This window comes from Nematolebias whitei, chromosome 7, assembly GCF_014905685.2.
Source record: "Nematolebias whitei isolate Nwh7 chromosome 7, NemWhi1, whole genome shotgun sequence".
NCBI lineage: Eukaryota > Metazoa > Chordata > Actinopteri > Cyprinodontiformes > Rivulidae > Nematolebias > Nematolebias whitei.
In genome coordinates, this window is record NC_056504.1 from 47,152,265 (window position 1) to 47,168,963 (window position 16,699).

Sequence of the window (16,699 nt, forward strand, 5' to 3'; positions counted from 1 at the left end):
AGGAGTGAAGTTAAAAGCACTTCTTTACTTTCAGTGAGTAGAACAGCAACTTTGTGAACCCGTTTATGTTTCAGAAGAGACACATTTGATCTGAGGAGCCATTTTGGTGGAACCACTTTAAGTTTTAAAATCAATTTTTTTATTCTCCAGATCCAAGTTAAAGATTGTGTCTGGCATTTTGGCTTGAAGCTTTGTTGCAGTTAAGAAGTTGTTCCACCATTAATGTCAAGATCATTTGGGGAAGTCGATCGTCTGGACAACAATCCCCGACACTTCTTTTAATTTTTGTTTAAAGCAGCATCACGACCGCAGACGCAGCAGGAAAGAAAGATCAGACGAGTTAGCGCCTGATTAAATATTAATTTTGGCTATTTTGGCAGACGGGACTCTTAACGAGGAGGGGGAAACAAAGCGGCGAAGAGATGAAAGAATGTCATGTGATGCAACGGATGGGACAAGTAAAGGCTTTTAAGAGACAACAGCGAGCTCAGTCCCTCAAACAAAGTGATGAAGAGGAGCAAAAAGAGACACGAAGAAAAATAACGAACTCGACAAAAACACCGATTCTATGTTTACTATATTATTTTTATTAAAGCAGCAAACGAAATAAACAAATACCAGCAATGGCAAAATATTGTGTACGTGCACAGAACGCTGTACTTTAAGGCAGACAGAGAGAAACTCGTGACAATGATGAGAAACAAAAAAAAAACTGACCAGAAAAGATGAAATAATTTTTACGAGCTCCTCGTTCACCAAAAACCTGTAACATCATAACGAGCAGAACAAAGACGGCAATGAACTGTTTTCAAATAACTTTCTGCGCTTTTGTGAAATTTCTGTTTTATCAAAGTTTCTAATAAACGACAACGACCGTACAGGGTTTAATTTTTTTGTCACGTTTATCAACTTCAAACTAAAAGAATAAAACGTATAGAAGTCGTACAAAACTGATCTAAAATAAACATTTTCTGCAGAACAGCGGTTTACTGTAACTTGGTGACTCATGTATTAATTGAATTTCAACAAAGTTCAAAGGTACTCGCTGCAAAGTGTGAAATCAAACGAACGGCTCAGACGGTGCCACGACTTCACTCCAGTAGGTTTTCAAATGGACTGAACGTGATTCTGGATTGTGGGTCCACACTCAACGTAAACAGAGCCCTCAGCTAACCTGCCCAAGCTTCATCACATGATAGAATAGGCTGGCTGTAATCTGTGGACGTAAACAAATATGGCCAAGTCACTTTGGCCGTTTCTGTAAGGAAACCAGTGGTTCCCAACCATGGTCCTTGAGGAACACCATCCTGCATGTTTTGGTGGTTTTCCTGCTCCAACACACCTGATTTGAATGAACGGGTGATGAACAGGCTTCTGCACAACTTGAGGACATAATTAAATTATTGAATTAGGTGTTGGAGGTAAATAACAAATTTAGCTAAAAAAATATTTTAAAGGACACATTAACACTCAATGTATGAAAAATATCCTTTGGATTTTGTTTCTTTAGATGTTTTTTTAATCTGATCTTTATAACTTTGCACAGAGTACCTTCAAGTTATGTTTTCAGGAATATATTTTTTCTTCTTTTCACGGTTGAAGTTTTGCAGAAACCGTTTAAGAATGTGCAGCTACGGGCCCCCTCTTTACATTTTACAGCAGACGACAAACACAAAGTTCACAGCAGGAACGTTTCTCTTGTTCTCCAGTGATTCGGACTCATCATCTGAAGCGCAGCTCGCTCCAGCAGCAGGATGAAGACTCGGAGCGTGCATCGAATTAACAACAATAAAGCTACAGCATTTTCAGTATTTACCCTTTTTCTGTGGCGTCACTAAAGCAAAGAAGCGACCAGTGTTGACTTTGTGATCACAGAAACAAAACACCCACACAAACACAGTGCATTCAGAGTGAACATGAAGGAAGAATCCCTTCAGCTCTGCTTGTAAGACTAAACTAATTTGTGCTCATGACTCATATTATAAACCGTAAAGAAGCTTAAACCTGTTCATTGCAGCTTTCTAATATCAGCTGAAGGGTTTCCCCTCAGACACATTAACAGCAGTTTATCATCAGCTGTCATTATTTTACACCCCTGAGGAGTCTCATGACCTGAGCAGCTCATTTTTACTCCAACACAACAAAACCCATGTACAAAATAAAAACATACGCATGGTCCCTTATATCGTTTTGTGCTGGATCAGATCATTCGTGATGCTCTGAGGAATGTTAGAAGTAAAGTCGGAGCAGACCCGGGTCGACACCAGCGGTCCCGATTCGTTTTAGGGAGGTTTCCGTGTGTCGAGTCAAAAGAATAAATCTAGAAATAAAACCCAGATCTATAAATCCCGGGTCTTTTTTCAGCTTTCTTAGAAAAAAGAACAGATCAAGGACGCACAGAGACAAACATTAAATCAACAGCAAGGACACCGGTGGTTAACAGAAGGCAAAACTCCAGGAAACTATTTCCGTTAAAACAATTTGGTACATTCAGCCTCCATAAACTCCAAATTATAAAAACATTCAAATCTGCATCTTTAAAGGCCAGTTCTGATAAAACTCTGCACCTATTATTAAAAGAATCATAATCAGATGTAAAAGGAATCACAAGGAGAACTAAAATACCCTCTAATTCAACAAGGCAGTACTTTACCACGAATAAAAACTTTCTAATACACTATAAAGATGTGAATAAATCTATGTCAACTTCTAGAACTCCTCCTGAAGGCTCTGAATAAAAGAGTTTGTATAAACATCTGAATTTAAGAGTTTAGTAATTGTGCTGTCAAAAACTATGTACACGGTTGTAAAAGTACCCCACGCCCTGATGTACTGTGTGCTACAAATCACGTTTCAAGTACTGGGAACTTTAAATAAGAGTTCTTTGATGAAGAGTAGTTGTTTTTTTTTTTAACAGAGGATCATTTGTGATCCCTCAGATTCATGTTTAGACCCACAGGAAGGGAAACCGTTTCGAAACGATCACATTGACCGAAACATTTTTAGACGTTCTGTAAAGAAAAACCTGTGGTTTAGGAGATCGGTTTCAGTCGGACCCAAAATATCTGGTTAGAGACTTTAATATAATCCTAAAGAACCATGAAAACATCCTGCTCAGCTGCCATTTCAGAAGTATCTTCGTGCAGAAAACTTTTCTCTGATCATCAAGTATAACTTCAGCCACCGAGGAGCTCCAAAACAAAAGACAGTCACAACTACAAATAACATTTATCGTTCTTCTTTCTAAATATGTCAACAGTTCTGAAATATTTATGAAAAAATATTTACTTTTCTGAAAAGCGCGGAATAAAAAAACGTGTAGAAAGTATTTGGTAATGAGGCGCGACGCTGTGGTCATATCATGACGGGTTTCCTATGAGCTGCAACACCACCCAGCAGAGTGAAGTAAAAACATGTAACGTGGAAATAAACACGCTGTGCGCGGGATCAGGAGGAAAAACACAAACTGTGCAGGTTCCGCTGCTCAAACACTAAATCTGATGGTAAAAACCTGATCTCACGGTTTTAAAACCTTTAAAAGTGGCGTGCAGACGCAGAAATCCTCTTTAAATTGTCCTTTAATGGGCAATTTATAAACGCAACTTAAAGAGATTTGGGCTAACTTTAGTCTTTTTTTTTTTTACTATCACATCATTTTACCATTTTAACTATTTAAATATGCCTGAATGAACGATGCTCGGTCCGTTTTATGTTTCTTTTTATCAATGAGCCTTGTTTGAAAAGTTCTGTGCAGCTTCCTCTTTCTGCCACGAGGAGAAGCAAACTAATTATTTGTACCTTCTGCCTTTCGTGCATCGTGTTTGTTCACTGGGAAAGATTTTGCTGTTGTTGGTTTTCACAGTCTGAAGAAGGAACACTGAAATATTTAGCAGCCTCACATTTTTTCCAGCAGTGAAGAACAAGCAAAAAAAGTACCTGAAAACTAAACTTAAAATAAAAACCTGAAGGGTCCGGTGGTTTGAGAAAGGTTTCTGTGGTTCAAAAGGAATTTGCAGCGGTTGATATAAAATTTAAAACGTCTTCAGACGCCTTTTCTTTTATGATGGCTGAACACTGGAAGAGCGCAGATCGTTTTGAAACGGACCTCGGTTCTGTCAGACGAGGTTTGTCTCACGTCAAGCTCCACATCCAAAGTGAGAATCGTTCCACGTCTTCATTTTCCAAACGTCTCGTCCAACGTTTTGTCCAGGCGTCGGGAGGAGACGAGCACAGAAAACAAGATGGATCCTGTTCTGCTAGCAGCGCTGCAGGTCCGTCTCAGAAGTTCTGCTGCAGCCGCTTCTTGGCCTCGATGGCGTCGAGGATGGGCTGCCGCTTGGCCTGGTAGCGCTGATGGATCTCCTCGATCTCCTGCTCCATCTGAGGGTCCAGAGAGGCGAGTCGGAGCCGCAGCTCGTCCACCGACCACGTGCTCACCTACAAGAAGACAAAATATTCTCTGTTGGTTTATCGGCATCAACCGTCACCGTTCATCTAAAAATCTACATACAGCTTGTTCTAGTTGAACATCCTGAAATCTAAAAGCATTTTGATTTTACCATCATATATAATAAAGTCTGAACGTTTCCTACAGTGAAACACTGGTTCTTAAAAACAAATTATGCTTTGAAAGAACCAGATAAAATGTTGGGTGACGTAGCATTTGTCAAGTCAAAAGCACAGAAGAAAAGAGACGCAGCTGATAACAGATTCCGTTTCACCAAGTTGCTTTCTCGATGGTTTCTTCAGCGTGTGGTTACCAATAAAAATGCAAAGTTCTTGGTTTAAGCCCAAGAATTATATTTCAAAACCTTAAAACGGTCGGCGTCACCTTAAATTGAGCTCTAAGTATCTGCAGCTGCTTTGAACAAGTGTTTCTGAAGCAGATCAGCCTCTATAGAAATACACAGCCTGGACAAAAAAATATAAATCACCACCTGGATTTAACTAAACAAACGGGTACGAGCTCCTATTGGATAATTACTGCATGGGCGATTATCTTTCAGCTGGCAACAATTCATTCAACCACAACTGGTGCAACGAGTTGCTTCTCAGTTCTTAAACGACCATGTTGAAAGACGCATCGCGTGGTCGTGGAAAAGATGTCGGTCTGTTTGAGAAGGGTCAAATCATCGGCATCAAGCAGAGAAAACATCTAAGGAGATTGAAGAAACTGATAAAATTGGGTTAAGAACTGTCCAACGCGTTGTTAAAAACTGGAAGGAGAGTGGGGACCCATCGTCTTCGAGGAAGAAATGTGTACAAGCATGCGGGGGCAGTGCTATGATGTGGGGTTGCTGCAGTTGGTCAGGTCCAGGATCAGCAACAGCATGTGCTCAAAGAGTGAGGTCGGCTGACAACCTGCATATACTGAATGACCAGGTTCTTCCATCAGTGGAGTTATTATTCCCCGATGGCACGGGCATGTTCCAAGATGACGATGCCAGGAGTCATGGGGCTCGATTTGTGACAGAGTGGTTCTGGGAGCACGAGACATCATTGATGGATTGGTCACAGAGTCCAGAGCTTAACCCCACTGAGAGTCTTTGGGATGTGTTGGAGAAGGCTTTGCGCAGTTTTCAGAATCTGCCATCTTCAATGCAAGATCTTGGTGAAAAATTAATGCAACGCTGGATGGAAATAGATCTTGTGACATTGCAGAAGCTTATTGAAACAATGCAGCAGCGAATGCGTGCCGTAATCAAAGCTAAAGGCGAAATACTATATATTTCCAACGAAATATTAGTGTGACCTTTTCTTTGGTGGCGACTTGTTTTTTGACCAGGCAGTGTACTCTGGAACTGAAGTACTTGTTCGCATGGAGCTAAAGATCCTCCACTTCCAATTCTGTTAATGAACACAATTCTCCCAACAATCTGTAAAGATCTCGCGCGTGACTGCAGTAACCAAGACGTCCGATCAGTGGCGTCGATCTCAGAGCATCGACACGTGCTCACGGTGCCGCTCTGTTGTAGGTCGGGGATCGGGACCTGGGGCTCGCTTTAGCTTTTCCCTGGAGCTTTTCCCATCTTAGCTGTTCCCAGCAGCACAAGATATTTATTATCCACAATCAATACAGCTAAAATAACAGAAGGTCCTGAAACCGGATCACACCAGGAAACATGAATAAACTGTCACCAAGTGACAAAAGTGCTCAACATTTCCTCAAGTTACATTTTCAACTGTGAATATTTGTGTGATCGCTGAGTCAGCACTGACACTACTGCTTTTATTTTTAAATTCCATTTATGAAAAGATTCAGCTCAATCAGTAAAACTGCAAATTACTACCTTTGATGGTTTATGAATTATTTAACTTTATTTACAAGAGTTCCCCATAAAAATACAGACGTCTTCAGTTCCTTTAAAATCATTTTTTTAAATTATGCCTTTTAGCTATTCCATTCCCAATTTTAGCTTGTAACTACCATTTTGCCTTTTAGTTACTGTTTGCTACATTTCAGCTACTGTTTTGGAAATAATTCTTTTCTGCATGTTTTAACAAACAGTCCAGTTTCATCTTATTCAACCGTTTTCAGCCGTTCGTTCACTGCCTTTATGCAGAAAAGACTCATTTCAATTTAAAAACGTTGATGAAACATGTAACGCTCCGAGTTCATTAGTCGCTGACCAGTTTCAACCTTTATCTTAATCTTCTGTTACAAATCGCTGCAGAACACCGTGGTCTCTGAGGTTTGTTTCACTGTCAGATACGAGCAGCAGGAAACAAAGGGCGGCAGTGTGTGGGGGGGGGGGGGGGAAGCAGGATGGAAAAGGAAACAAATGCAAAGAGTGAAGCATAAAAATAGATGGAGAGAGCATGTGGAGAAATGTAGAGGACAGAATGAAGCAGGAAACTGCTTCCTCTACCGCTGCTTCTCATGAATTATTGAGGTCTGTGCACTCAAATCACATGTTATGTGCTGCATTGTCACACCAACTAACCTGACTAAACTACAACCAGAAAAATGGTAAATCAGATAAACGGACAGAAAACATAATAAGCCTACTGTACAATGAAAAACTGACCATTCTTAATATAAAAATGTGTATGAATATATAATTTACAGTGCATGTATGACAGAGTAAAATACTCAGAAACACGTTACTCTGCTCAAATAAACCTTGAAAAGTGAAAGTCTAAGTAAACTACAAAGTAGAGTCGTCTCGTGTTTGTACATTAAAACTGAGCTGCCAGCAAAGCAGACATATCTAAAATTAAACAAGGTCAGCATGAAGCTGTCAACAAACTGCTTTAACGGATTACACATCCCAAAAGAAACATGGTTTTTATCCCTGCATTTGTATTTGTAATTCTAATGGAGCAAGAAATGTGACAGTAGGATTTATGTTGTCAGCTAAAGCCCGTCTGATCGCTCTGTAACGGACTGATCCTGTTAACGGTGCTGGAAAAGTTCACATGCAGCGACTGTTATTAGTTTATTTTATCCTCTGGTTTTGATAAACTAACTTTTAATAACCATCTGTGTCAGTGAAGTGATCTTCTTCCAAAGGGTGTGTTGTGTGTGACGACTGTAAAGATGCTGTGCATTGAAATCACAAGGAATGGATGAAAATCTGGGTCAAGCAGCAGCTATCTGCCATCGTCTGTTAGGGAAACAACTTTAAATCCACATCAGCAGCGATCTAAGCTGTAATCTGAGTAGATCCTTGCGCTCGTGCCGTTTGTACCGCGTTTGGCCCAGCGTGGGGGAAACGCTGCGCTACCTCCATAGACGTAGCGCGCCGCTAGCTTAGTGCTACGTCAGTGCCAGCAGTTGTCGACCGGGGGTGCGGAGGGGGTCGGTAGGCAGGACGCTCGGTTCTGTCGACAGGGCGGGGCGCCCTGCTTGTATGATGGAAGGAGAAACACTGAGCAGAGTAGACACCTGCCAACAAACTATTATACAGCAGCGCAGCAATCAATAGCAATGGTCACACGCAATGACCTTTTATAACATTTGACCTTGATTTGAGACCTTGAGGCAGTGGTGATGAAAAATCTATGCAAGACTCAATGAAAACACATATCATGTTTAATTAAATTACCTTGAGCAGACCAGAAGTCATGGGCCAGACAAACAGACCTTGTAAAACCCTTTGATCTTGATTCATGACCTTGAACTTAAAGCTGCAGTGATGAAAAGCGTAAGTGACATTCCATCTATGATGATGCATTTGTGTGTCAAGTTTCATAAAATTATCTTAAGCGAATCAGAAATTACGGCCAGGACAAGCAATTTAAATACCTTGGTTTAGCTTTGACCTCTATTTGTGACCTTGACCTTGAAGCAGGGGTGAAGAAGTGTATGTGATGCCTCGTCTAGTTATGATGAATAATGTAATTAAATTATCTTGAGCAGATCAGAAGTTATAGGCTAGACAAGACCTTGTTTTAATATTGATCTTGATTCATGACCTTGAACTTAAAGCTGAAGTGATGAAAAGTGTGACATTCCATCTATGATGATGCATTTGTGTGTCAAGTTTCATAAAATTATCTTAAGCGAATCAGAAATTACGGTCAGGAAAAGCAATTTAAATACCTTGTTTTAATATTGATCTTGATTCGTGACCTTAACCTTGAAGCTGAGGTGAAAAGTCTACGCAACACACTGCCTCGTGATGAAGCATGTGTGTATCGAGTTTCATTATATTGAGCGGATCATAATTTATGGACGGGACAAGAGAAAGTTTACGGACGTACGGAGATTATACCATAACACGTCCTGCCTTAAACGGGGTTATAAAAAATATTAGTCAATAGTAATATTTGTGTTTTTTGATGAAACACACAAACTGCTGTAGAATTATACAGCTGCAAAACGTAACAAACAACATATATGGGATGGGAGACTGCGACAAAACGAAGACTTAACGCAATCTGCTGGCTACGCGACACTATGCTAACCTACGTTAGACAAATAATGTTACTAAGTGAATTTTTATGTTTATGAATGTTTCTGTTCATTGCCCTGAAATAACTTCTGTTGTGACTTGGTGATGAAAATTTAAGATAAGTCTTGATCTGTTGTCTAATCGTTGAATATGTTCGTTCACGCTCGGCAGAACAGGGTGCTGAGGTTTTGTGTTGTTTTCCACCAACAGAAGTGTAACGTACGTTTGTGGTTTTATTCACTTTGTTCTGTTCGGTCATTAACGGCTGTTGTACGAAATAAACTATTAGATGGTACTACATGGATAAATTATAAAAGGCAAGTATTTGATAATCTTACTTTCATCATTTAAGTTACAACATGAACATCAACTGCTACATTGCAACAATTAGCACTATCTATTGTTTTAATTAAAGTTGTTTTGAACACAAACATTTACGTATCAAAGAGCGTTGAAGAGGAGAAACGAGGATAGAAATCTGGAGAAGGTCTAAAGGTCAAAAGGCAGCTGTGTGATGCGATGACACAAACCATCTCCTATTTAAAAAGGTCACACGTTAAATATTTAATTCCAGCAGCAGCTGTTCTTCCTGTGCAAACGTGTCAGAGCAACAAACACCACCTGCGTTTTTACTGCAATAAAACTTGTGAGTGGCTCTAAAACACAGTGACACTCAAATATGTAATAATAAAATTCAGTCTTAATTAGATTACAGCGAACTTCTGAAGGAATGTGAGATTAAAGTACTGCCGAACTTTAATGGCTCATCCGAGTACAGTGGACACAACTCACGGATACAAGAATAGTTTGACCAAAATAGGTCAAAACACTCAAATTCGAAAGGTTAAATTGCAATTATAATAAATATATTTGATTAATATTTTTCTCTGAGCGTTACAGAGCCATTTAGATCTTTATATTGATAAAAATGTATAATTTTGTAGTGGTCAAAAAAAATTGCTCTGGTTTCTTCCACAACGGTTTTCCATTGACTTGCTGTGTTTTTTTAAAGTAAAGGGAGATCTGCAACAAGCTGGCGACCAGCATCATGAGGGCGTCTCTGGAATGACTTCATGTTTGTTTCCTCCTGAGTCGCAGAGGCGTGCAGCCCTTCCGCTTACATTTTGAGCGCATTTAAAAAATAAAAAAAACTGTGCAACAAATTTTCTTTCAAAATAGTCATTGCAGGTGCGTCCAATCTGTATCGAGACTACGAAAGCTTGTCGTACTAAAAGAAAATGTTTGAAGCAAAGTAACAACTACTGATCCCAATCTGGTCCAAACCTGCTCATCTTCATTTCAACAGTGGAAGATTAAATCACAAATGAGGTGAACAACAAAATAATGTCTACGGCCAAGAAAGCAAGGTTTTGCACACAAAAATGCATCTCAATGGCTTGCTGGTGTAGTGAACACGTGGGTACGTGCCACTAGTTGTAGTATGACAATATATGAGATATATATTGATACAATATTCACGAGTTCCTCATCTTTCTGACTGTGTAATGTCGTGCATTGAATTTAACAGAAATGTAACGAGAGACGTCATTTATCTTTGACCCATCAAAATGCATGCGGTCATTTATTTTCAGAATCAAAGTTTAACATCAAACATTTACATTAATTTGGCAAAATATGAAAATAATAACAGACAAGTTTCACAGAAAATGAGCATCGATCACTCGGCGGTGAACGAGGACTTTGCTTCAGATATTTCTAAAATATCTGTACTGATTTTATGAGAAAGAGGAGAGTTTTAAGATGACATGGAGATTTATCTTACAGAGAACTATGTGAGGGAATTAATCTGTTTGACCAGAACGTGCACGCTTCATCAGATCTCAGCTCGTCTCCGGTACACTTTAGTCGAAGAAGAGACCGTTACCTGGTAGATGATAGATCAGCTCGATAGAGAATCCTCCAGACCTTTCAGCGTCTCCGTTGAGAGCGGCTGAAATCCTTAGATAGTCGTGTGTGGTTTGTTCAAACAGAAGTTATAATTCCAAAACGTCTCTGGACCATCTTGAATGCGTTTGCACCCAAGAATACTGAACTCCTTTCATACTTCAGAACTTTTCAGACTCTTAATTGTCAGCAACTCTGTACTCTCGAATCCTCTGGAATTCTTCTGAATTCTCTTCCCTTCTCAATTCTAACATGAACTGGGAAGTTGCCACATTTAAAATGGGTCGACTTCCGGTTCATTTGAGAGCTTTTGATTGGTCGATGGACCAGAAAGAGGTGTGTTTTTGTGATGTAAGATGTTATCATAAGTCAAGGATTGTTTTCAACATACAGAAAAGATTATTGCAGACGATCAGACTTCGTGGAGTCTCACGCTGTTGTATCTTCTCAAATAGTAAAACATGACATTTCTTTTTCAGTAAACATTTAGTTGACCGAAACTTCAACTTTCACATACTTACATTACTTGGCTCATTTCAGACAGAGAATCAAGAAATGCATATTAACCTGATTTCTTCTTTGAATGAGGAATAAAAATCATTACTTACTGTTTATGTAAAATAAAAATGAGTAGTTCTCTTCAACCTGTAAGCATTGAATGGAACTAACACAATTTGATTATCAAACATTTGTAAAACAGTAAATGATTATAGAGAATTGTCTTTTCTGCTTGATTAATTCAAGAAAGAAAGTCACCAGATGGCTCAGACTGTATTCAGATCAATGAAAATAACAGTCTCTGTCCATCTGATAGATTTGAGGTCATCAGGGTCAGATCAGGGTCAGATCAGGGTCAGATCAGGTTCACTACACTGGTCACTTCGTCACAAACTTAGAGTTCAGGGAGACCGCAACAGAAAATGAGTTAATTTTCTTGCAGTTCTGAGTCAAGACTCCCAACAGTCGCAGCTCAATAAGACACCACGTTAACTCTACTGCAGAGAACACTGAATGGGTCAAAATCCTCAAAAACAATTCAGTAAGTTTGTTTTTTTAAGCCAAAAGAAGCAAAAAACAACTTTGTGACCAAAGGTTTGCGTTTATGTGTGGCCAGATGTCACTAAAACACCATTTTAATGGGATTAAGATGTTTATATTTCTACATAAAGCTGAATAAAATTGGCATTTTCAGAAACTTATCTACATGGAAGTCTTATTCAGTGTATAGCAGGGTCAACTGCAATACACTCGCATCTTCCTCACTGCTTTCTCCTCCGTCATCATCATCTAAACCATATATGGGCATAAAAGCCAGTAGGGCTGATCAAATGTGTTATTAGAATAAATTAATGTACTGTACTTGAAATATATTATGATCTATAATTGATTAGACCATGCTGATATTGAACTCATTGACATTGTGATGTCTGTCACATGCTGCCCATGTGAGGAACATTCAAACAAACTACAGCCTTAATTAATAGTAAAGGCAAGATCAAAGCTTGGAGCTAGTCTGGCAATAAAAACACAAGTAAGGCCCCGTGTGACATGACTGGACTTCAAGAAGTTTTTGAAGAACAAAGAAACTGAACTTCATGTTCCACTTCCCATCTGAGGAGCTTTTCCAACTCAAAACTGGGATGTCAAGCTCCTGGCTTTAAACTGCATCCATTTATCTGAGCTAAATTCATGTGCAGATTAATTTTATCCCCCTCCCTCCTGAGGGTCATTAGAGTCTTTATTTCAGATATTTGGTCACATGCATGAAACATGGATGTTACAAGTTGTTGGTTTCACAGTAACTTTAGAAAGAAGAGCTTCAGCAGGTGTATAAGTACACTGTACTCTTCTTTATAAAACCTGCTAATGACCACGAGACTAAAAATGCATGGGGGGGGGGTGTTAGCATAATTTTTGCGTTAGGTGTTACTGCAGTGTTGCCCACATCTGTGAAGAGTTACAATAAACAATTATAGATTTGTTCCTCGGTAGTTTGCAGACTCCCACGGTGCCTTGAACTCACCACTTCAAGATCTCCTTCAGGAGGGAGTTTGCGGTTGTCAGCGTTGTTTTCTCCTCTGCGTCCTCCATCGTTATGGTTGTTTGCCTCCTTCTCTTTCTGCTCAAAGTATTCCAGGAAGGACGGCTTGGGTGGCTGCATCGTCTCGTCTCTCCCTGTGTAAGACGACCAGAGTATTACCCGACAGCTGAAGGTGAACAGAAATGTGGAACCATTTGAGGCAGCGGTTTTTTAAAAAAAGGAACATTTTGGATTCTTTCAGAAAACCATCAGAGTTTTATTGACGTTTTAGGAAACTCTTGAACGTTTAAGACCTGAAAGGGCTAAAGCACAAATACATTTGTAATGCAAAGTTCTGTCGATACAAAACAAACATTTTGGCTTTAACAGCAGGATTGTACTCACTTGTTGTATGAAAACCTGAATAGTTGTGTAGTATTCAAAAACTGTGTGTGTGTGTGAAACAGTCAGCGGGTGTGTCAGTATCCGTTTGTTTGCATGGGAATTACTGTCGCATCTTTCAACTCCACCAGTGGAGCGGAAGTGTAGTTCAGGGTTGGATTCATGACTTTAATAAGCCACGGTGTTACTGAGGCAAAACCCCCACAGCACGCACAAATCACCGCGGGAACACAACCGCTCTGAACGGTGAGAACCTGGGCACCACGTCTGCTGCTAAGTCACATTTTTAACTTGTGCGTACAGTTGTACAATAATCACAGGTTTACTGATATTCTCAGGCCTTTTGGCATCATATTACTACCCAAATGGATGGGGAGGGAATTTTACGTGACACCAAAAGGAAACTAGTGTTAGTTTATGAGCGTACTTAGATTTATGGCTAACAACGCGGGTGCAGAAATGAAAGTCTGATCATTTGGATGCCACAATTTTAAATGTTAATGACTGAAGACTTGTGTAGATCATGATCCAGAATGATGTTCAGCTTACACATTTTAACAGTTTTGATGATGCCTTCAGGTGTTTTAGTGATTTTATTACAAGTTATGAAAATTATTCTATGATACGTTTTAGAATTACAAAATCAAAGGAGCCAATATGTTGTACTTGCTGATGATTCATAGAAATTACATTTACCAATCTTTGGTATAAACTAAAAAGTATTTTAAACACACCTCAGTCGAGTCTTATTTAAATTCACAGCAAAACGATATCTAAAAAAGTTCAATCTGGTCCTCTGGACAATCAAAAAAACTAAAAACAAAAAAATTGAAGAAATGTTTCGTCTCTCATCCGAAAGACTTCTTCAGCCTGAGGTGCTGTATTCAGCTCAGTCTTATAAATAGCACCTTCTCAGAGTGGATCAACCAGTTTGCTGCTCACATGATCAAGAAGGACCATCGGCCTAATGATGGATCGTTAGCACCCTGATGGTTGTTTACTGGACTGTCTCTTCAGCTCTCAAAATGGCGGATGCTCGGTGTGGTTTGAGCTCTTCAGCGTAGCATTTTTCACACAAAGCTTTTAATAAAAAAAAATTAAAAATAAGTAAACAAGTTCTCTGCTTCTTTTGGCAGAAAAAACTTTTTATACAAAGGCACGGGTTTCAACTGTGTAATGAGAGACACCGACAGATGGATTTAGCTCAAGGGTGCTCTCTTACATTTTATAATATCTGGACTAATTCAAGTACATAATATTATACTTAATTTAAACGGATTCTTTCATTTTTCTGGACTAAGTAATATTGTGCCTAGAAGATTAAATGTGGACAAAGACGTGTTTAAATTTCTGACCCACCAACAACAGTGCGGTCTTTTATTTATCAAAACGATTTAAACACATCACACATTTTACACATTGATTGGCATAATTGATTACAATAACACAGCTTAATTAATGAGCTTTACAATGAGAAATCATACGGGCATGATTCCTCACTTGCAGCTTGAAACAACAGACATATCCTTAGATCTTAAATTAATGTCTGCAGGCTTTTAGCTTATCTTTACTGGCAGGGAAATATAGAGATGGAGTAAACTTTAAGAAGGAAAAGTGGATACTTAGGGTTAACTAAGATAATAAAGAAAAGATGGGGAGTTATCTTATTTGAAACCAGATAGCACGTTTCCCGGTGATTTCAGCTAGATGGTACCCGAGCGTCGACTCTTTACCTTGGTGGGGTTTCAGAGAGGCCTTCTCCTGAAGTCCAGCAAGGCTGAGTCTTTTTATCTCCAGGGATTTGTATCCGCTTCTCATCAACTTGGGACCACGAGGCTGACTGGCCCAGCTTCCAAAATAAACTCCCCCGAAAGATAGGATTAAGTTAAGTGGAATTTCAGCAAACGTGCTGAACTCCTGAGATGTTGAATAGGTCTTTGGCGTGATGACCTGAACCAACGCTCCAGACAGGTGTCATCTTTCAGAAAATGACCACCGTGGACTTCACCCTTGCAAAGTCACACTGTCTTCCTTCTCAGCAGAACTCTCTGTTCTGAACTTTTGGAACTTCTGTTCTCTCTGGAACTAGGAAGTGTCGACTTTTAAAGAGTTCTGCTTCCGGTCCCTTTTGGGAAGTCCTGATTGGTTGAAAGAACCAACAGGGGTGTGGTTTTAGTGACGTCAGAGGGTCATTACAAGTCAGAAAAACAGCGGAGATGTTTAGGAACAGACAGAGAAATGTTTTGGAGAAATGACAGACTTACAGGTGCCAGTTTTCTTGTTTCTGTCTGAGAGGTTTAAAAACATGAGAGTTCGTTCCAATAACTTGCTTCGGACTGTCTCCGACTTTTGACCGACATCACTCTCATTTCAGACAGAAGATCAAAAATGCATAATTACTTTGTAACATAGACATTTAACTTGATTTCTACTTTGAATGAGGATTAAAAAAATCATTAATGCTGTTTCACAGTTGATTTAAAATGAGTGGTTCATTTCAACATTTAAAATGGTATGAACTAACACACTTTTGATTATCAAGATATTGTAAAATAGTAATGATAATATGAAAAAGAGAGTGTTCTTTCAATTGATTAGTTCAGGATACAATTAGAAAGTCTCTGGATGAGCTAATTTGTATTTCTGGATTCAAATCAATGAAATAACAGTTCCTGTCCCATGAAGGTCTTCAGAGGCAGGTTTTGACCGGAGGCCGAGTTCACTACAACTGTGAATTTTGGAGTTTCGACAAGACGGAAGTTTTTTACCAAGGTCGGCCTGTTAGCTTAGCTCGTAGCTTAGCTACTTTTAACAATCCAAAAACGTGATTTTGGATTGTTAAAACAGATTTTTAAGAGAAAAGAGAAAGGGAGGTGTCAGTGAAGAGCACTGGAGTTGAGCCTTTTGTCATCCAGTGTCTTCAGTAGAAAGAGAGAGTCATGAAGAAACGATAAAGCCGATAAATGAAATTGAGGTCGATAATTTTCATTTTTCGTGCGATTAATTGATTTATTGTTTATCACGACAGGCCTGGACATGTGAAGCCATTTAGTTTTATCTCAGGTATGTGGTCCAGATCTTACTACTATAGAGAAGAGTACTCACGATGCATGCATTAGAGACTGCAGTTTTGGTTTTAATAGTGAGAACTGAGTTATTCCACACGATTGTTGCTAGTTTGGCCACTGGTAGTTTTTCATTTCTGAGCTCACTCTGTAGTGGGACTGATGGTTGAGTATACGTAAGTGAATTCAAGATGTATAAAGTTCGTCGTTGTCAATTGTTATGTGGAATCAATTTCAGATGCTTGTGTCAATATATTTGTTTTCTTTAGGCCAATGGTTTGATTAAATTCTTGGCAAGCATGGGCAAAGCATGCCATGACGTTCTGTAACTGTGTGCACGAATGGGAGAAGACAGCAGCAGCATCTGCACAAAGCAAGTCTAAATAGTAAGTTTTTTTTTAAAAATCCCT

General features: G+C 39.3%; 1 protein-coding gene across 1 annotated transcript in view; it reads right to left on the reverse strand.

Moving 5' to 3' along the window:
• Positions 1-3,979: 3,979 nt before the first annotated feature.
• The window catches only part of LOC119412653 (serine/threonine-protein kinase 4), a 33,488-nt gene continuing 20,768 nt past the window's right edge, over positions 3,980-16,699 (reverse strand). Inside the window, exons 10-11 of the mRNA XM_037679687.1 lie at positions 12,826-12,977; positions 3,980-4,437 (exon numbers count right to left, since the gene is read on the reverse strand). Of these exons, the coding sequence (XP_037535615.1) occupies positions 4,279-4,437; positions 12,826-12,977 (311 nt within the window). The 3' untranslated portion in view covers positions 3,980-4,278. The remainder of the gene's footprint in view (positions 4,438-12,825; positions 12,978-16,699) is intronic.